Source organism: Lemur catta, chromosome 5 (genome assembly GCF_020740605.2).
Source record: "Lemur catta isolate mLemCat1 chromosome 5, mLemCat1.pri, whole genome shotgun sequence".
NCBI lineage: Eukaryota > Metazoa > Chordata > Mammalia > Primates > Lemuridae > Lemur > Lemur catta.
The window spans coordinates 62,778,315-62,799,999 of record NC_059132.1 but is presented as its reverse complement, the minus strand read 5'-3'; the positions used below and the strand labels follow the sequence as shown (position 1 = coordinate 62,799,999).

Below are 21,685 nucleotides of genomic sequence, written 5' to 3'. Positions count from 1 at the left end.
GGAGGAGCAGCAGGCACTTCTGGAAGTGGAACTGAAGAGGGAGCTTAAGAGAGGAAGACTTTTTTCTCTGTAAAGCCCATTCACAAAACCATTAGATCCTCTCCCCAAACCACAGAGCCAGTGATGTCCATCCCACCCCAAGCTGAGCTGAGTGTAGGAAGTGAAACCAGGGAGGCTCAAGAAAGCCTGCATGGAGAAGAGAGATATCCCCTACCCCCTTTCTCCCACTCTGGATGCTAGAATCAGGAAGGTAGGTTTACACCCTCCAGGCAGATGAAAGTTTCCAAAGCCCAAGAGAAAAAGATCTAAAGATTCTGAAAGTCAGGGAGACCACCCTCCCCCAACAAAATGGCCCAGGAAGACCCTACCCTACACTGAAGCCCATCAATCAACAAGCCCTACCTACAAACTTCCAGGAAGCTGATTTGTGGCCCATTCCAGAAAGTAGGGGAAAGGGAACACAAAGAATGAGAAAACAGGATAAAAAAGGTAAGAGATCATGGATTAACAGAGGGAATACATAATTTGAATAATGAAAGTTTAAAAGAAGAGTGTAGACATAAAAGGAAGAAATTAGGAAAGAAATAATTCAAGAAAAATTCCAGAACGAAAGGACATGAATTTCCAAATTGAAAATGGCTCATGAGTGCCCAGGAAATTGGTTTGAAAAAATAAAAAATCAAAAATCCATTCCAGGGCACATCGTCATAAAATTTCCAAACAGTGAGAACACAGAGGCGATCCCACATGCTTCTAGAGATCAGGACTCCAGGTAACATTGGGTTCCCATAGCAACACTAGAAGCTAGAAGATCATGGAGCAAACTTTTCAAAATTCTAAGGTAAAATGAATCCCAACCTACAATTCTATACCTTGTGACACTATTAATCAAAATGAAAGATATGCAAGTTATAGAGACTCACCCCCCATACTCCTTTCTCAGGAAGCAGCCCAAGGAGGTACTCTACCCCAACAAAGGCATACACTAAGATAGTCACAGGCCAATAGAAATAGGAAAGTGACAGGAATGAGATAAGGGGATCCCCTAACAGATGAGGAAGGAGACCCCAGAAGACAGCCGTGGGATAGGCCTTGAGGTCACATACTGGTGAGAGATGTGTCCAGGAAGATAAAACTGAGGACACTTAAACAAATTGAAAGGAGATTTATATCATTACTGTAGATTTAGGGGTAAGTCAGTGATAGAAAGGTAGAAAACTAAGCAAATGAAAAAGGGGACAATTATTAACTCCGGAGGCGGGGCGGGGGCTGAAGGAAATAGGAAAGGAAATGTAATCATGGCATACTATATAACTTACCTGTGAATATTTACATGGTTAGAATGCAGCAAACACTAAATATTGATCTCACCAATTGCTATGGTTTGTCTCCACCAATACTCATGTTAAGGCTTGGTCCCTGATGTGGCAGTGTTGAGAGGTGGTGCCTTTAAGAGGTGATTAGGTATTTAAAATGGATTAATGAGACTGGATTAGTTCTCATGGGAATGAGTTAATTCTCAAGAGAGGGGCTGCTATGAAGTGGGTCAACCTCCCTTGTCCCCTCCTCTTTTTGCAGGCACTTGCTTCCCCTTCTGCTTCTCTGCCATGTTATGATGCAGCAAGAGGCCCTCACCAGAAGCCGACCAGATGCAGCTACCAGTCTTGAATTTCCCAGCCTCCGGAACCATAAGCTAAATAAACTTCTTTCCTTTACAAATTACCCAATCACAGGTATTGTTACAGCACAAGAAAATGGACCAAGACATCAACAATTCTGATCAACTTAAATAAAGAAGATGGGGAGAGGAAAAGAGAGAGAAAGAGAGACAGTGTGTGTGTGTGGCGGAAGCAGAGTATATAAGAGCTACATAGGTTGAATATTCCTAATCTGCAAATCCAAAATCTGAAATACTTCAAAATCTGAAACTCTTAAGTACCATACAATGCTCAAAGGAAATGCTCACTGGAGCATTCTGGATTTCAGATTTTCAGATTAGGGAAGCTGAACCAGTAAGTATAATGCAAATATTCCGAAATCCAAAAAAGTCTGCAATCTGAAACACTTCTGGTCACAAGTATTTCAGTTAAGGGATTATCTGAATTATCATCTAAAAGAAAGAAAGCATGTTATTAAGGAAAATGGAAACAAAATAAATAGCTGAAGGAATAAAAATTAGTTGCCTCCAGGGAATAGGGTGTAGGGACAGAAGCAAGAGACTTTTGTAAAAGTCTTATAGAATATTTGACACTTTACAGTATGAGCACGTATTATATAACTTTGATTTTCAAACTTTCTTCTTACTACTCCAAGATTTCACCTGTGCCTTGTCCTTTACATCTCAGATTGACAGCAGTCTATCTTTTATAACAAAATAAAATGAAAAAAATCACAACTGTTATCAGATTCCATCATTATTTGATGAAAATTGATGTATCTAGTTCTACTTGTGCACTGGAACATGAAGAGGCTCCTCCTAGAGTAGTATCCTTGAAGAAAATGAATTTTACACATTATACAATTCACTCAACTTCCATTCAAAGCCTATTAAAGAAGAAAGTAGCATTAACAGGAGAGGAAATCACAAAGGGGCAGGTATAACAAAGCATATAGTCCAGATCAAATACTCATGAACTGCCCCACTAACTAAATATAAATTTGTGAAGTTTAAGAAGAGCCTACAATGGTTAACTGTAGGGTATACGGAAACAGGTCAAGATTGTCCTCGATTCACTCAACCATCAGTGATTGAAGGTAGACTATATATTATGAGCTGTGTTAGACACTGAAGTTATAATGAAAAATAATAACCAGGTATTGTTCCTGAAGAACAGCATTCTCTGGGGGAAAAAAAAAAGACTTGAAAGCAAATCATTAAAACGGACTTTTCCAGTTTGCTCTCTTTATGTCTGTATTGCTTGAATCTTTTACATTGAATATACACTCATCTATTCTTTGTGCTGTAAAAAAAATAAAAATCAAACTCTCAAAGGACTATGTGTGCTCTAAGACATGTGTGCAGAGGATGGAAAAAAAGTATTAAGTCAGCAGTAGAGAAACAGCAATTGATTTGGGGGGGTGGTGGTGAAGAAGTAAAGAGAAAGCTTCAAAGAATAAATGACAAATTTAGGTTGGTTCTTGAAAGATAGAATAGAATTTTGCCAAGTATACTATGGTAAGCTTCAAGGCCAGTGTCAGAGAAGACAAATACTTGGGTCCTAAAGCTTATAAGATTCAGTAAGTTACATTATTATGGATATAAAAATTTAACTTACTTCTATCTCACCATCCTGCGGAGGCAAGATAAGGCACATCAATCTACAGAATGAACTAGTTCCTGTCCTACCTGTGCCCAGCCTGCTGCTCTTGGCTTATCAGTATGGCTTAAATTCATTCCTTGAATTTGATATCTCAAGGTGAAGAATACTTCATAGACACAAATCCATGTCAAGAGTGTATTTTGGGATGGATCTGAATTTAGTTGGAGATTAAATAATTTCGTACAAATCATGCTTAAAGACCGGAGTGTTTCAAGTGAAACAACTATTAACAAAAGTACCACTAAACTGTCTTCTACGGAAACTCTTTGTAATACAAAAATGCAGAGAAAACTCTTTACAGGCTAACTCTGAAACTTCTTCACTAATTCTGCTGTCATTTTGATACTGTTCAATCATGCCATTTAGCAGTGACTCAGCCCCCTCCCAAAATATATCAACTTATGAGCAAGGAAAATCTCAAAGTACATAATTCCAGCATGACAATGATCACTCTCTGTAATGGAGCTATCTGGGTGAATGTGAGAAAGCCCTAAGAAAATACCACGGGGTGGTATATTTTGTGATTTAATTTAAAACAGCACAATAGTTCTGAAACTAGAGCATGCCTCAGCATAACCTGGTGCCACTACCAGAGTTTTTGATTCACTAGGTCTAGAGGAGGGGCTTGAGAATTTGCATTTCTAACATGTTCCCAGGTGACACTGGTATTGGTGGCCCAGAGACCATATTTTGCAAACCATCAGAATAGTAAATCCCATATATAAAATGAGACTTAGTAGTATTAAGTTTAATCGCAACTGTTGGTAATTTAAATGTTAGTTAAATAGCATTATTAGTGAAATATCTCTGGACTCACCTGGAATCCATTTTGGTCACCTTCTTGGTGAAAAACTCATCTACACCTTCGTCCACTCTCCCCATAAGACCATTCTGTTCACCATCTTGGGACACTATGTTGGCAGCACAGACCTGCAAATCAAACAGATGTAATATTAATTCACATTCGCCTTATTTCAGCAAACATTTGTTACTCTATTACCCATTGTGATAATGGCTATTAGAGGTAGAAGACTCACTAAAATAGAGACCACATAATCTGCTGGAGTAGAAGCCCTGTGTACAACCATAATATCGACACGAAGAAACAAAAGTGCAGTAGGCACTATAAACACAATGCCTGGAGGAGGGGTCATACTGACTGGTGTACCAGAAAAAGCTTGGCCCTGACAGGCTGTGAAGGGTCAAGTTTCTACAGGCAGAGAAAGACACGGCAGGCATGTGGTCAGGAGAAAGAGGATGCATGGAATAATGAAACACACACTGAGTTCTGAGAGTGGTGGTCATTCCAGGTGCCTGGGGTGTATGGGTGGGGCTGCCTGCTAAGGATGGCACATGGCAGACACCAGCAGTACTAACAAAGGCCATCTTGCTGACCACTCCAAAACCCTCTCCTGCCTCCTTTCTTTCTTGCTGGAAGAGCCTCGATTCCAGCTTGTGACTACTGATCCCTATAAGCCAAACACTGTAATTCCATCCTCTTGCCTGTGACTGATCAGGCGTGGATGTGGGATGCAATCCCGGTCAATGAGATGCAACGGGAAATCTGCTGGGGGCTATGGGCAGGTTTCCCTGAGAGGACAGAATGTGTTTTTCTGCAAGTTAATGTGAGGGAGGATGTGATCTCTGAGCTGCAGCGCCAACTGCAGTTCATGAAGGGAGGCTTGAGGACAAAGAGTCACATGCTGATGATGACAAAACAGAAAGGTAGAAAACACCTGGGTGCCTATGCTGTGCTTCTGAATAGAGCAGTCCTGGATCCTGAGACCTCTCAATTTTTTGTTAGGCGAGAAAATATTTTTTATTGTTGAAGTCACTTCCAGTTAAATACCTTGTAACCTACAGTTGAATACTTCCCAACTAGTAATACAAAAACCCACAATGAACAGCCTTGAACCTTATGCTAAGGAGCATGGAATTTCCTTCACAGATGATAAGTCAATGAAGGATCATCATGGCCCAACCTGTATTCTGGGGTGGTGTGAAGGACCAATTGGAGAGGCAGAAATTGGAGGTAGGAAAACCTGTTCAGGAGCTCAAATCAAAGATTCCTATAATAATCTCATCTCATCTAATCTAATCTAGAGGTTACCAGGGACTAATGAAGAAGTGGAGAAATAAGAATGGAAAGAAAAGAGTTGCCCAAGGTAAGAACAAAATCTGTAGGCTGGGTAAATGGGAGCATGGTCTAGATGTTCTAGGAATCACATTTGGGAAAGAACATGACGCGTCTCATCTTCTCAAGTGTTTGAGGTACTGTGGGAAATCCGGGGCCAGGTGTCCAACAGGCAGCCGAAAACTCAGGTCTCCTGAGAGAAGGTGATGAGAAGCTATGACAAAACTATTTACCAAGTTAGTGTTTCTCTTTGAATGGACAACTCATAATGAGCTTAGTCAGATGCTTGATTTGTGTCTACAATGGTATATTACATTAATATTTCACATAGATAGGTTGCAGGCCATGGAGAAAGTGCATGCATCTTGCCCGTGCTGTTGGGTAAAAGAATAAATTCTCATGTGGTTGGTGTATCTGGTTTAGATGTCTTGCCAGAGAGTGGTGGGAAAGTTATTTTCTGTAATCCTGTTTGCAAGTCTCAAGGTGCCTAAAGGGAACTTGGCTTATGTCTGCATGGGAATTGTTTAAAGAGAAGACCAATCGTTTCCTTTAAACAATCACCCACTTCATTCATCAGGAAACTTCCATTATGAAAATGAACTGTGTGTTTGAGTTCATGTTTGTAAAATTCTGAAAAGTGAGCAGATGACAGATAAGAGACAAAGCACCCTATGAAATATGAAGAATAAAAACAATTACACTTCTCATCTGAACGGTGCTTTATACCAGAACAAGGTTTTCCTGTGCATTGTAACTGAGCAGAGGATCAGCAAAATTCTATAATTCGGTGTAGCGGCTCACGCCTGTAATCCTAACACTCTGGGAGGCTGAGGCAGGAGGATCACTTGAGGTCAGGAGTTCGAGACCAGCCTGAGCAAGAGAGAGACCCCATCTCTGCTACAAATAGAAAAATTAGCCAGGCGTTGTGGTGCGCGCCTGTAATCTCAGCTACTTGGCAGGCTGAGGCAGGAGAATTGCTTGAGCCCAGGAGTTTGAGATTGCTGTGAGCTAGGCTGATGCCAAGGCACTCTAGCCCAGGTGACAGAGCAAGATTCTGTCTCAAAAAAAAAAAAAAAAAAATTTCATTTTGATTACAAAAGGTAAAGTAGTAGAGAATTTGCTTGTATTATATTATCATTTTTCCTTTTGGAAAAGAATAGAGAATAGAACCTCTACAGTAATAACAGCCCCTTAAGTTAATATAGCACTTAATAGTTTACATGTGTTTTACACATTATTATTTTGCCCTCACATTGAACAGAACAGGAAAGATAGTTCTATCTTCTTTCGACTAGCTGCAGATCAAACAGTGGTTCAGAGTATGAGGGGTGCCCACACAGGCCACCTGACTGGTAGATGAGCAAGGATGTGACCCCAGGACATACGGTCCTAACATGGTGCTTCCTTCCGGCTCCCCCTAAATGACTCCTCTTTCCATTTTGAGAAAAAAAAACATTAAGTTTTACTTGTATAATTTCTCCCCTCAGGAAAATTTCTTTTGTCCTGCTTTGAAACAGAATTCATAACTATCAGAAAGGGCTCTCTGGGGAATGTCAATGGGTTTCAGAAATGGAAGCACAGAGCTGAACAAAGCAGTCTGCTTTCCTGCAGGACAGACGAGCTTCTAGGGCGGGAGGGGCCCTTACAGCTCCCCCAGTCCAACCCTGTCATTTTAGAGACAAAGAGACAGAGTAGACAGGTTAAGAGAAATCCAGTAGCACTGGGAGATCTTCAATGAGACAGTTTAAAATGCATCTGTTAAAAGAGAAGCAGGAGGTGGAGTCAGCCAGCAAGAAGAGCAGTAGAAATACCGAAGACAGAAATGTAGTTTGTAAAAGAGGTCAAGGCCAAACATGCATGCTGTTTTAGCTCCTTTTCTAATAAAAGGGAAGGAAAGAACATACAGATATGAGAAGTTCTCAAAATCTCATCTGCTGTTGGTCTTTTCTGTTAAGGAGAATAAATTTCAGACGAAAAAGGGTAGCACTGCTGTTGGAAAGGAAGAACAGCAACAGCTCAGCCCTGAGCTAGCAAGGGAATTTGCATTTGCACTCAGAGAACGGCTTCTTTGCAAATGAAAACAGTTATCCCGGCTGTTGACATTTGATAAAGAATGTAGACTTTGCACCTCTGGTATATAAGTAAGTGCTAAAAGGATAATTTTCGAATGCTTAGAAAATAAGCCAGAGATTGTGAGGATTAAAGACAATTCAGACCACCCTGTTTTCCCTCTGCTGGGATTATTAAAGTGAATACACCAGGGGAACACAGCAGGCAGTGCACCTGGGTTTTGACAAGGCAGCTGCCAAATCTCTTACCATGTCTTCATAGGCCGGATGGAGAGAGATGGGCAGGAAACAAGGACAATTAGGTATATTAGTAACTCTTCGAACAAATATACCCAAAGAGTGCTAATTAGTGAAGTGATTAATCACGGAGTCTTATGTGCATATATTAGAAGTAAAAAACATGGAAAATTAATGAACTGAGCAATCAAGTCAAGAAATAAGGAACCCAAAGGAAGTAAAACGAAAACATAATCAAAGACAAAAATTAATGAACTTGAGAGAATTGATAAAAATTGATTCTTAGAAAAACACTAATAAAAGGGACAACCACAAAACTAAGAGAAAAGGCATTAGAAATATATTCAAATGAAAAAAGGGACATAGCTATCAATACAGGAGAGATTAAAAACTCTTAAAAGAATTCTATAAACAACTAAATGAACAATTAGACTAAGTGGAAAACATCCTAGAAAAATATAAATTATCAAAATAGTCTCAAGAAAAGTTAGGTAATCTGAACAGATCTATGAGAAAAGAAAGTGAACCCCTAGTAAAATATTTACATATAAGCATCAAATGCATATAGCACATAGAACACATTTCGGGCCCAGACCGCTTCCCAGGAGAGGCAGAGACAATCTCTATTATACGCAAACTGTTCCAGAGAATAGGAAAGGAAAAAGAGCTTCCCAACCAGTATTATGAAGATAGTATAACTTTGAAACCCAAACTAGATGGATGTTCTACACAAGAAGAATGAAAAAGTCTCTCTCATTTATGCACATAGATGCAAAAACCCTAATAAAATATCTGCAAAGTCTAGCAGCATATTAAAACAAAGCAAAAATATCATGATCAACAGAGCTATACCATTAGAAAACATGTGTTAATGTGATTCATCAAAACAACAGATCAAAAGAGAAAAATTATCAATCTCAACAAATACTGAAAACAAAATTTAACAACCATTCATTGAAAAAAAATTAGCAAAATAGAAGAAAACTTTCTCAACTGAATAAATAACATTAGAAACTGCTATGTGTCTATTCAGTGTCTGTTCTCTCTTGTTTACTCAATAACACAATCCTGACTTACTTGGAATATCAATGTGACCAACTGACCATTTATCTTCCTAGATTCTTTTGCAGTGGGGGTGGAAATATGGTTCATTTCTGGCCAGTGAGATGTAACTGGAAGTATACTAGGACTTCTGGGTTAAATTCAGATTCCCTGAGGCATGTTTCCCCTTTTCCTCTGTCTGAAATATGCTTATAAAAAAAGATTATAGGCCTTGCCTGAGAATAAGACCAATACCAGTCACCTGGAAAATCTGGCCATTAAAAAGGTGAATGCAACCTGTGGTTGAATAAAGAGTATAGCATTTAAAAGGAGGGAAGCAATATGGCCAATCTTACTATTTTGTACTCTTTTGTCTTAGGTGCCACACTGCAATATACTCAGAACCAAGTAACAAGACTTGTAAATGGATCCCAGACGGTATCATATGATGAACATTGAAAGAGCTGAGGAAATTTAGATTTGATCCATAAATACTGGTAAGTCTACTAAGTAGAAGAGATTTACATAACATGTGCCACTCCCGAAAACACAAACAAGATGGCTAAGTTAAAATTGTAAAGTAAGATTTTTAGCAGCATAAAAAATAATTTGCTAATAATTAGAGCTTTTAGAAAATGGTGGCTGCATAGAAAAAGGAATTATAGATGGGATAGCCAACTGAGGGCTTGTCGGGGTTTTTAAACACTTCATGAGGGATCAGACAAGATGAGTTCAAAATCCCTTCTATGGATATTGTGATTCAAAGCACATAGGAGAAAATCTATTACCCAGATTTAGTTGATTTTGAAAAATTTTTATGGCATTTAAAAAAATTTTTTATTCATTTCTTTTTTTAGAGATAGGGTCTTATTATGTTGCCCAGGCTAGCCTTGAATTCCTGGGCTCAAGTGATCCTCCTGCCTCAACCTCCTGAGTTGGGACTACAGGCACATGCCACCATGCCTGGCTTACTTCATTTTAGTTAGAGTTGGTTTGTTTCATCACCGGGCCAAGTAGTGTGGGGCTATGCCAAGCACATAGGGCAAACTGACTGACATTGAGAAATCATGCAAAGTGAAGCCACTGCATGGTATAATAATTCAGAGAATGACCACAGCAAATCAGTTATCCGCCTTGGGCTTCATATTCCCTTGAATAGTGAGTAGATAATCTTTAAAAATCCTTCTACTGGGAGATGATTCTAGATAGTGGCAGAGTCAGGACTATATCCCAGTCCATGTTCTTTCCACTCCTCTATATAAATTTTTCAATGATTTTTCCTTAAGGGAATACTTTTCACCTATAGCTCTAATGAGCGAAAGTAGAAAGAAGCAACAGCTAAGTGGTAGTGGATAGGCACAAAGCTCAAGTCTGCACCCCTCCCTCACTATAAGGTGCCCGGGTTAGAAAGTGTTTCCCAGGCTTGTCTGCAGTTAGGTGGCCACATGGCCAAGTTCTGGATAGTGGCATTCAGCTGAAAGTGAAGTTCATCACTGTCAGACCTGGCCCATAAAACCTCATGGATATGAACCTTAGTGCTTTATGTCAACCTCCACCTGAATAGATAGACCCCAAGGACCAAAGAGGAGGGTGGAGCCACAAAGCAAAAGCAGCCTGGATCCCTGAACGACCACTGTAGGGGCTCCTGACCAGAAATACCCCTATATGCTTTGAGTCATCTCTAGAGTATTTACAATATCTACTACAACGTGAATGCTGTGTAAATAGTTGTTTTATTGTATTTTTAATGTGTTTTTTACTGTTGTATTGTTATTTTTTATTGTTTTTTTCCTCAAATATTTTCGACCCCCAGTTGGTTGAACCTGCAGATGCGGAACCCATGGATACGGAGGGCCAACTGCACACTACACACACACCCTTTTCTCTGTTGCACCCTTTCACAGGCATGCTGAAACATTCTGGTATCTTCAAAAATGGCATTTCTACTCTTAATTTACCCATGTGAAGCTCTTTTCCGAAAAGCAAAGATTTTGTGAAGGTCACTTCAACTGAGGAATTAATTTTTGAATATAAATTTTTGTAAAGTGAGTGGATTTGCTCCTTAATAAACATGGGTAAGAATGCCCTAAATTAGTGGGGGGTACCTAAGGGTGACATAAATCAGTTTCCAGAGGCTTTTTTCTCTTCTTCCTCCATTTAAGTGAAGGAAAGGGGAAATAAAGAATAAAGGCAAAAGCCAATATAATATTTACACTGTAAAGATAGCTAATATTAATAAAATGGAAATACTAATTTGAAGAATAATATTTGCATTTAGTAAATGATTGTATACTTTTATTCTATTTAACACTTATTTCTCATGACAACTCAATGATGTAGGCAATGCTGGTATTTTAGAAACAAGTTCGGTCAGGCTTAAAAAACAAACAAAAAGTCACATGCCTTGTCCAGACATGCATTGCAAGGGAATGGAGAGCCCATTAAAACTGGTATATTTTATTTCTTGTTATTAAAAATAAATCTTGTTTTTGTAGGAGTATAGGAAAGAATTAAAATGTATAGCTAAAATGTCCATATCCATTATACATACAATGTGTGGTAGTTTAAAACCAGTGTGGTTTGACTTAAGATTAAATCTCTGGGCCTACTTTTTAAAATAGGTTACCTACTCTTCATATTTACATAAAGATTTATTTACATATTTTTGGCACAAAAATCAATAGTACAATAACAATATGTTTGGCCGAGAAGAAATTGTCATGTTGGCATTTGACTTAGCCTTGACTTTGAGAATTCTGACACCTGGAAAGGCTCACTAGGGGCATTAGAAGTTAGGGACAAGCTCTAGAAAAGCTAAGATAGATTTAGGATGATCAGATTCTACTCAATCCTAGCAAAAAAAACAAAGGTAATTATTAATGATTGCTGTTGCTAAACACTAGTTACAAAAGTAAGCCACAGCCTCCCCGTTCTCACCTGAAAAATATGGGTAATATGCCTCTGTGGCAGCTTCACAGGGTTAAGACATGAAAGCACTTTGAAAATGGTAAGCATTGTGATATCATAAAGGTATTATATTTTCACTATGAGCCCAAGTAAAAACATGCTAATCCATGTTTCTCAGTCCACCAAGGCTCTGGAAAAACGCCAGATCTATTTAGATCCATGGCCATAATCCATCATTTTGGGACTCACCTTCGCATTACAGAGTCCCTAAGAGGGAACAGCCCAGGGTATGCTGACCCTGTGAGTTCCAGCTTTAGTCTTAACAGAGGTCAAGTCTGTTTAGAATATGTTGATGGGGTTCAGGACATGCTACCCCAAAATATGGCACTTTGGCATTTGAGAAAACAGCAGCAGTAGGAAGATCTCTCCCACTTTCCCCTCTATCTTCTTCCCTGAAGCAGGTTGTAAAATCCTCATTCAAGTGGTGCCTTCCCTATACCCAGAGGAAAGAAATGTCCATATCTCTGAAGACATGGGGAAAGAGAAAAGAATCTGAACAAACAGGCCTTGCTAACTTCCCCCCAGCTTATTACCATTAGGATCATACCCCTTTGTCCAATCATACTCCACCACTTCATCAAACTTAGCATAAAAACACACGTTTTCCTGTTTCTTTGGGTCTTCATTACTGAAGGCTCCATGTCATATAAAACTTACATTCAATAAAACTTAACTCATCATTTCACATGCCAGTTATGCTGTTAATGATTCTCTGCATGGAAAGAGCCAAAGAGAAACCATTTATTCAGGAACAATCTCACATCTGGAGACGGGTTACTGTGTTTGAGGCTGTCTCTTTCCCCATCTGCAAAGGCCTTTCCCTTATTTTAAAAAAAAGAGAAAAAAGTTTACCCTTTAAGAATATGTAATAATGCACTAAAAAAGTTACAATCAAGTAAATTAGAAAGCAGTGCACTACAGGGTTTTCTGTTTTTTTGGTCTGTTTTTGCAACTACATCAAGCTCTTCAGCTTCAAATGAAAGAAATAAGCCAAAACACAACTAAAACCTGTTCTAAAAGGAGTAAATTATTGACCATGCAAATAAGCTCTTGTGACCCTCATCCACCTATGTCTCCAGCCATCTACCTCTTTATCCAATAAGTATTGTTGAACACCCACTATAGTTTAAGCCCACAGTGAACACTGAGCATATTACCATTGATAATAAATCACAGGTCCTGTCTACACAGAACTTACAGACAAGGGGAGAGTTGTGAAAACAATGTGCGATGAGAGCCGTAACAAGAGTAAGCATCAGGCACTAGAGAAACCAGGCCCTCCATGGAGAGTTGCTCAGGCTGTGCACTGAGCACAACTAGTCTGTGAAAACAACCTTCCCTGGAGTCACACAACCACAGCTTTGTGGGAGCACAGAGGTAGAGATAGGGAGGGCTTCCTGGAAGAAATCTTGTCTCAGTGGAGAGCTGAGAACTCTGAGAGTAGTTATCAGCCCAGGAGGCAGGGGGAGCAATACGAAAAGGGGTGCAGCACTAGGGGACTGGAGCCCAGGACGGGAGGCAGAGATGCCAAGGAGGAAGGTGGAGAGCTAGTGATCAGCATCACATTCAGGCTTCAAACCTGTCAGCTGATGATGTCTCATGAAGAACAGAGGATGTAAAGGGAAGGGCAAGGAAAGATAGGCTCTCAGTTTTGGATTTGTTGAGTCCAAGGTGCCCTGGTATGCTCAAGTTCAGGAGGCAAGTAGATATCCAGAAATCTAGAGCTTAGCAGACAGGGCTGTAGTTTAAAGGCCTGGCAGAGGAAAACTGAAAAGGCATCACTGGAGAGGTGGGTAGAAAAGAAAAGAGTGTGACAACTCAGAGACCAACAGGAAATTGCCTTTCGGGAAGGATGGAGCTTTCTGTGTCGCGGAACTGCTGAGACATCGAGTAAGATGACAGACAGCTGAAGAGAGTCCACAGGATTAGGTCAGGAATGACCTTGGCAGTGTAGTTTGGGGTGGGCAGGTGTGGAAGGAAGATTTTGGTGTATTGTGGAGTGACAGGAAGGTGAGGGAGAGAGACAGTAGGCACAGGCAGACTTCTCCTAGAAGTTTGGCTATAATGAAAAGACATGAGCCAGAGGGAGACACAGGGCGAGTTACACTAAGGCTCATCAGCACACACAGTTCAATCTCCTACTGGAGTAGAAAGAGCAGAATGTGGAGTCACACCCCCGTGCTCCCACAGAGGGCCTCTTTAGAGAGACCACAGCAGGACAGAGCATGGAGGTGGGGGGAACACCTCTGTGAGCCCCCAAATCAAACAATTTTTAATAACAAATAAATTCTTTTGGTACTTATTTTACATCTTTTTGCCCAGATACTGTAAAGTGTTATAGACATAGCCTATTTATCTCACTCACATGTCTGATATTTTTCTAGGGATTTCCAAGGGTGGCTCTGTTCTCAAGAGTTGGACATTTAACAGTGTTGTCTTTTCCAAAATTGAGCACAGAGTTGAGATACTTTGCATGCATATCACAGCTGGAGAGGGGCTGGTCTCCTTAATTACAACTTTCACGCTGTGCAAAGCACTGAAGCAAGAGTCTCCAGCTTCCCCACGCCCCACCCGGAGAAGGAAAGGGTGAGAGAGAGACGGGGCATCCTGGCCCACCTACCGCTGCCTGGGTAGGCTGCTGCTTCTTATTTCGTTTGGGGCGTAACTTGGTAAAGTGCTCCAGCTTCTTCCCCTCTTCAGAGGGCAACTCGGAGATAAATCCTGAACTCCACTTCTCTTGTCTGATGGATGGGAAGGGCGGGTCTTCAATGTGAATCGGTACCTCTTCCAGGGCTTTATCTAGATCAAACTCCATTTCTAAAATTAAAAAGAAAAAAGTCTAAGGCCAAAGCTTTAATGCATAGAAATGGATAAAAAAAAATTCCTAAAAGTATTTTTATCATGGAATAGCAAACACTCATTCACAAATCACTTAACTCTTTCTCAGTATTTACCCATATAGTACATCCCTAAGAAACATCCCTGAACTGGTCTGAGGCCTTGCTGAGGGTGTTTCATAGTTACAAGGAAATGATCGGCATTAGAAAAACACTCACTTACCAAAGGCCCTAGAAACAGGCCGTAGCATTCGGCTATGGATACTCTTCCTTTTAGATTTAGGAGTCATCTAGTGATAAAATAAAGAATACACTTAGACAAGTAGTCATAGAACACTCCCCCTTCAAACTTCAGAAACATTCCAGATTGATTATTTAAATGAAACATCATTTTCACTGCTTTAGAGGATGATTGGCAGCCTACCTAAAAAGACTGAAGTGGTATATTTCTAAACATTTAAATTTCTCAAATGATACAGTGAACCTCTTACTTCCCCCCACCCCGCCCCGCCTAACTAGCTAAATTCTATTTATATAGCTGGAAAGAACAATGTATGATAGAGAATTTAACTTGAAGCTGTACATGAGGATGTTAAAATAGATATGAAAATAAAATTCAAAGACTGCAAATCAGTCACAAAAAATTGAAAACACAAATCTTCACTGTTCATTGTCACAGCAGCATCAATGGAAGCAAAACTGAACTCTTTCTGTGTCACTTCAATGATTTCAGTGGTTTGACTCTTTTGTTTCACATTTTGCCACCGAGATTTTGATCTTTCCATCATGGGCAAAGACCACGAAAATATGCCAGGATTCAAAAGTCTGTATCTGCTGGCACTTCTCAGTAAGAACACTTTGATCCTGCTGGTCTTTTAAAAAATGAAACCCAAACTCAAACCAAGGCCAAAACTTAACAGTGTTTTCCTAGCATTGGTGTCAACTGTTTATGGTGCAAAGCCAAGCCTCAGACAGGCAGTATCTTCTCCCTCAACAGGATCACACAAATGTCAAAGGTGGAGGGACCTTTTGTCATCATTTAAACAAAGAAACTCGAAGGACAAAACCGAGTCATGGAGATGATAAAGGCTAACACTCAAGCTGGCAATGGGAGCAGTGCCAGGACAGAACCCAGTGATGAAGGAGCTCAGCATCCCTCCTACCACCCCATTCATAACCAACATACAGATGGATGCACTTTAGGGATGTATTAACTGGTTTGGTACTAGAAACTGGCACTTGTATGAACTAAGAGCTAACATAACTGAAAAAACTTCGTTTGTATACTTTCACTTCATTTAATAGGTTGTCATCTAAGGCTTTCTCAAAAAAAAAATAATAATCCACATGGTTGAAAAACATTCTTTGGCTCACAGAAAAAAATCAGTTCATACTAACCTTTAAAGCAAACAACTCTATAGTTTTGACAAATAAATATGCCAGCTTTAATAATAATATCCTTTTGCTATTACTAATTGTTGAAAGAAAAGGGAAAGAAAAAATGATGAGCAATCATATTTAAATCCAGGCTGGGCCGGGCACGGTGGCTCACGCCTGTAATCCTAGCACTTTGGGAGGCCGAGGAGGGAGGATCGCTTGAGGTCAGGAGTTTGAGACCAGCCTGAGCAAGAGTGAGACCCCATCTGTACTAAAAAAATAGAAAGAAATTATCTGGACAACTAAAAATATATAGAAAAAATTAGCCAGGCATGGTGGCGCATGCCTGTAGTCCCAGCTACTCGGGAGGCTGAGGTAGTAGGATTGCTTAAGCCCAGGAGTTTGAGCTTGCTGTGAGCTAGGCTGACGCCATGGCACGCCCAGGCAACAGAGTGAGACTCTGTCTCAAAAAAAAAAAAAAAAAAAATCCAGGCTGGTTTTCCTGAAATATAAAATGAAATTTGCTGATTTGGTTCTTTCAAGGTTTTGTTAAAGGCAGATGATCTGAGGAGTATCTATTTATAAAGCAACAGACTTTGCAGGTTCAATAAAAACACAGACAACACAATGTAACTGGAAAGGAATCCAGTTTGAAGGCAGTTCTCCCCCAAAATTGGCCTTGCGGTTGGCTGCATAAGTTAGTGGCAGGACTAGTCTATTCACAGGTGAAACCTCTGAAAATAATTAATTCTCAGGAGATACAAACTACCAAACTATATGCTCTGTTTAGTCGGGAAAAGTTCTTCAGTATTTTATCAGCCTTATATATAACCATGGTAGATAAAAAAATCAAGTAGCAGCTTGGGATATAATTTCTAGCCAATTTCATTTAGATAGTCACAAATAAATAGGAAAGAAGTTTAAAAATGCATGAATTGAAGAAGTCTTTTGTTTCCTGTGACTCTGGATTTTATTTTTATAGGAAGGTATTCATGAGCAAAAATAATCTGGCTTAAGTTTCTCTATCATTAAAGCCTTTATAATAGATATCAAATACATGTAAAATATATGAAAATTATGACATTTCAAATACATTGCAATTTTTCAAATACATGAAAATATAGTTATCTATATAAAAGGGTAGAATATATAATGTGCATAGAAAGAGACTCATTTTACAAACTGATGTCCATCTGTAAATGAATCATTCAGCTCAACCTAACTTTAGAGACATTAAGAAACACACAAAATCATCAGTATTTTCTGATGGTTGACATCAATCAAAGGGGAACTAGTTTTCTCCTCGTGGTCTCATTTTGTAATGCTTCAAAGCCCAGTATACAAAGTGTGAATGTCAGAAAAATGCCTTCTAGTGCATTTCATTGTTTTCCCTTACTTTGTGTGCTTTTTACAAATGCAAATAACTTCTATTTATATTTCCCACAAAACTCTTTCTCTATACTTATTATATCTGTTAGTTCTGAAGTTTTGTACACAGGGCCAATTGACTTTTGCTAAAATAGATAAAATTTACAATCAGGCTAGTTTCTGCAATTGGTCTGAAGAATGAAACCTAGTTTCTATCCCTTTCTCTCATGGGGTTTAAGTGTAACAATGGAGAGAAGAAAAATAAACCTTATTTCCTTCATATTTTTCTTACTTTTCTTTGGAATTTATTTTTCCTTAGTTTTATCGAAAATGTGGACCTCCTGAATCTTATTGGCTTATTCCTATAATCCCATTACATATAAATCTAAAGCAAGAAGAAATGTAAAAATGAACTATGTGAATCCACCTAAGTGTATATTTAGGAGCAAATATTCAATGTTTTTCTAGAAATTTGGTTTATTTGCACTCTTCCCACCTCCTCCCCTCAACTGTTGGGTTTATGAATTACATCCTAGGAAAAAAAAATCTGACTTTACCATCTTCTTTGGAACCGTCAGCTCTCTTCCCTTTTAGTGTCAAAATGAAAGGGTTAACTTTCTCAGACTGTTTCTTAGACTTCACTGACCGTCCCTTGACACTGGTCAATGCCTAAGTATTTTCTGAGTCAGGGAAATCACAAACTGCCCAGCAGATGAAGGGGGCTGCAACTGAGACAGAAGAAGTTCACACTCCAAATGGACCTTTCACAAATCAATTCATAGTTAACATTGTCAACTTTAAGCCTAGACAAAATTAACTTATCTTAAAAAGGCATTTTGAATAATATGCAATTTTCAATAGTCACATCCTGAAGAAATGAGAAAAAAAATGTGTTAAACGCTTATTTTAAATGTAATTTAGAAGGGAAATCCTCAACAGACTTCTTTCTTGTCCTAATCTCATAAACCATCAATAACCCCCCACCATGGCAGACGATATGCCATAGCCCTATTTCCTAAGAATCCAAAAGCAGCATCGACAGCTACATTATTCTGAAATCTCACTCATTTCATTCCATTTTTATAATAGATTACAATGGATTTAAAACTATTCTGCCTGTAGCTCAATAGAGTTCTGTCCACTTTTACCCCAAGTTAAAAGACTAACATGGGAACCTTACAAACAATGCAACATATTTTCCTGTTAAACTCACTTTTAGCATGTAATTCCTACACATACTATTTTTTTTAATGAGAGTTAAATTGCTTATTGTCACTACAAAAATAAGATGAGGTAATTTCCTTGTTAGTTTTTGCCAAGCTTGCACAAAGAATAATAAATAACACTCTTATTCCAAGCTCAAGAATTTATAATTTCTTCCCAACCCCCACCAAAGCCTAAAAGAAAAAAGCAAAACAGTACCAGTTGAGAAATAGATTAGGAAAATTCTTCTAATACAAGAAGCAAATTATGGTGCCAATTTTTTACAACCCAGGGCCTGAAACAAGTAATATGACAAGAATCAGGAAAAAAAAACCTTCGAAATTTAAGTAAATCATGTCTTTTCATTTTTATTATTGTATAAATGGAGTAAGCACTTTTCCTCTCTTGAATGTTTGTACCCTCTTCATCAACACTCTGCTTGCTTTCAGGCACATGGCTGGGGATTATTTTAAATTCATCGCCTGTTTTGCTAGCTGAACCATCTTGTAAAATCCAATCTTGTCTCTAAATTGTTGCCGATTTCATTCAGGATCCGCAGATGGACGATGACACTACAGTCTCCTGGGAGACCAGCCAAGCAGCACAGAAGCAAATGGAGCACAAGAATATAAACTAGTATGGCCAGAAACCGCAGAGCCACCAAAAAATACTTACACTTGTACAGCAGAGAGTCTCCATGCAGCAAAAAGAAAGGAAAAAAATATGAATGGAAGAGAAATAAAGCAACAGCATTACTAGAAAACAGGAGAGAGAGAGACACTATTCACAAACAATGAAACAAAAAAGCTAAAATACATAAAAAGCCATCATAGCAAAAGAATAAGGCAAGAATGAAGCCAAAATATTAATGGCGTAAGGCATCCAACCTAGCTTTTTATAAGCAGAAGCACAATTACAGCTTGAAAAATTGCAGAAACTTATACCTACAGATATTACCTCTTTTGCTAAGTGTGTGCAAAATGCCATTTGCCAGCTCCACAAGGCATTAACCTCATCTAGGGGATAGCAGCACTATCAGCTCCAAAGGCACATAATGGACAGAACACTGGCTGGATATTCGAAAATCTCACGCAGGTCTTGGCCCTTGGGCCATAGGGCTAGTCCCACAACAAAGTGGGACAGTGTGTCGATGAACATGTATAGGTGTCCCTTCTGGGAGCTGTTTGCATCACCCTATGCTCCCATTGCCTTTTAGGATGCAGTAGTTTTGAATTCTCTTCACTCCTTGGTCATTAAAGCTTTTCAGGAAAGGATCTGGTGCCAGGATTTAGCATAGTTACCTACCCTCAGTGCAATTAAATATTAATACCTTATACATTAGTGGGAATTGAGGTTACCTTACATTTTACATTAAATCTCTAAATAATTTTTAAAACCCCATTGGTCATCATTAACAGGTGTTAAAGCATTTTATTTTTCTACAAATTTATAAAAGCATTTTTAAAAACAAAAAAAACAAGAAGTCTAGTTGTAAAATATCAGTCTTTGTGATGGCAAAGTGTGGGGGTGTTGGGGAATTCTTTCCAAACCTCCTGAAAACACACTCTGAGGAAGGTCAGCTATTCCCTCCTTCTGGGGCTGACTTTATTTTTCTAAATTATTTTTTGTGTATCAATTTTTCTTAACATAAGATAGGATGAAAATACAGGGCTCCTCAATTTGTGAATGTAAATGATTTGGGTCTTTTCAGGGGAAAGGCAGACCATAAGTAAAAAGCACTCCCCATAACCATCACCACCATCACCACATCATAATCAATAATATTTGCTTATCAGAAAGGCTTCTATCAGCAATGTCCTGAAAAAGTCTCAATCCTTAGACTTCCAATTTCATACTTTATTAGACAATTTTCTTCAGATACAACTCATTTTATGACCCATTACATTAGCATGTAAATAGTCTTGCTGGATGAAAGGGGAAAAAGTAAAAAATATATTTTCAAATATTCTTGAATTGCACAAAATAAAGACTCCTGCCCCTATCTTAACACACATCCCCCTCAGAAGCTTCCTTTATGGATACATACATCCGTCAGAGAGTTACACCTGATGGTTAAGCTCCATAAATAATTTCAGACTTTCTGTCTCTTTGTGAAAGGTTAATTCAATAAGACAAGCGCTTTGTCCCAATAACCTGCCTAAAGATCATTATAAGTGAAGGGGAAGGACCTTTTAATTGGTTTAGCTCCTAAAATGACAGTCAAGCAAAAAATGTTCCTATGAAGAGAGAAACCATGGTAACAGGAATTTCAACTTTTCAATGGCGTGGGGATCATCAGTTCATTCCTCTACTCCTACACACTTTGTGGAACTCAGCATCTCCCTGTCAGGCAGAGGGAAGTAGTGGTGAGGGAAGAGAGGCTACGCTTTCTCAGGAGTATGTCTCATGCTCACAGCTTTGGCCCTCAGGCACCGGGTTTGAATCCTGAATCTGCCACTTACTGGGTTGTAGGACTTTGGCCAATGTTGTCATAAAGTCAGGCCTCAGTTTTCTAATTTGCAGTTTTTAAACTGTTGTGAGGATTAAACTAGATAAGGAATAAAAAGTGTTTAGAGTAGTGCTTGCCACATAGGGCCAATCAGTGACCTTCCAGTGTGTCACAGTGATTATAAGCACTGTTAATATTATCATTTTTCCATTCTTCTATTCCCAAAGATGGGAATGGAGGGGGCAATAATAAGTAGATTTATAACTGCAAAAAAGTGGAAACAACCTAAAAGCCTCTCAGTAGGGGAATGAATAACCAAAATGAGGTATATTCACATGAAGGAACACATTAAAAGGAAAAAACATTTTATGTAGCAATATGAAAAAATCTCAAATGATAACATAGAGTGAAAAAAGCAGGTTTCAGAAAGATATACACGGTAGGATGCCATTTAAATAAACTCTAAAACATACAAAACAACACTATATGTTGTTCATGAAAACATGTGTGTTTGAACACAAGATACAAACAGGAAGTGTCCAAACTCATGAGGGTGTCTCTGGAGAAGGGAAGAGAAGAGTGAGTCTGTCAGTGGTGGACAAATGAAGCTATAACGTTATCTGCAATGTTTTATATTATTCAAGATTCAACAATTACTAGCAAAGCACCTACTGTGCACGGGG

The 21,685-nt window shown here is 38.9% G+C and overlaps 1 protein-coding gene across 6 annotated transcripts in view; it reads right to left on the bottom strand.

Annotated features, from left to right (window-relative positions):
• The window catches only part of CARMIL1 (capping protein regulator and myosin 1 linker 1), a 302,767-nt gene that overhangs the window by 21,438 nt on the left and 259,644 nt on the right, over positions 1 to 21,685 (bottom strand). For all 6 annotated transcript variants that reach the window (XR_006735315.1, XM_045551918.1, XM_045551919.1 and 3 more), the window contains 3 exons: positions 14,829 to 14,895; positions 14,389 to 14,585; positions 4,138 to 4,250 (listed from right to left, as the gene is read on the bottom strand). Coding sequence is in view for 5 of the 6 variants with exons in the window: in XM_045551918.1 (XP_045407874.1) it covers positions 4,138 to 4,250; positions 14,389 to 14,585; positions 14,829 to 14,895 (377 nt within the window). In the remaining variant the exon portion in view is untranslated. The remainder of the gene's footprint in view (positions 1 to 4,137; positions 4,251 to 14,388; positions 14,586 to 14,828; positions 14,896 to 21,685) is intronic.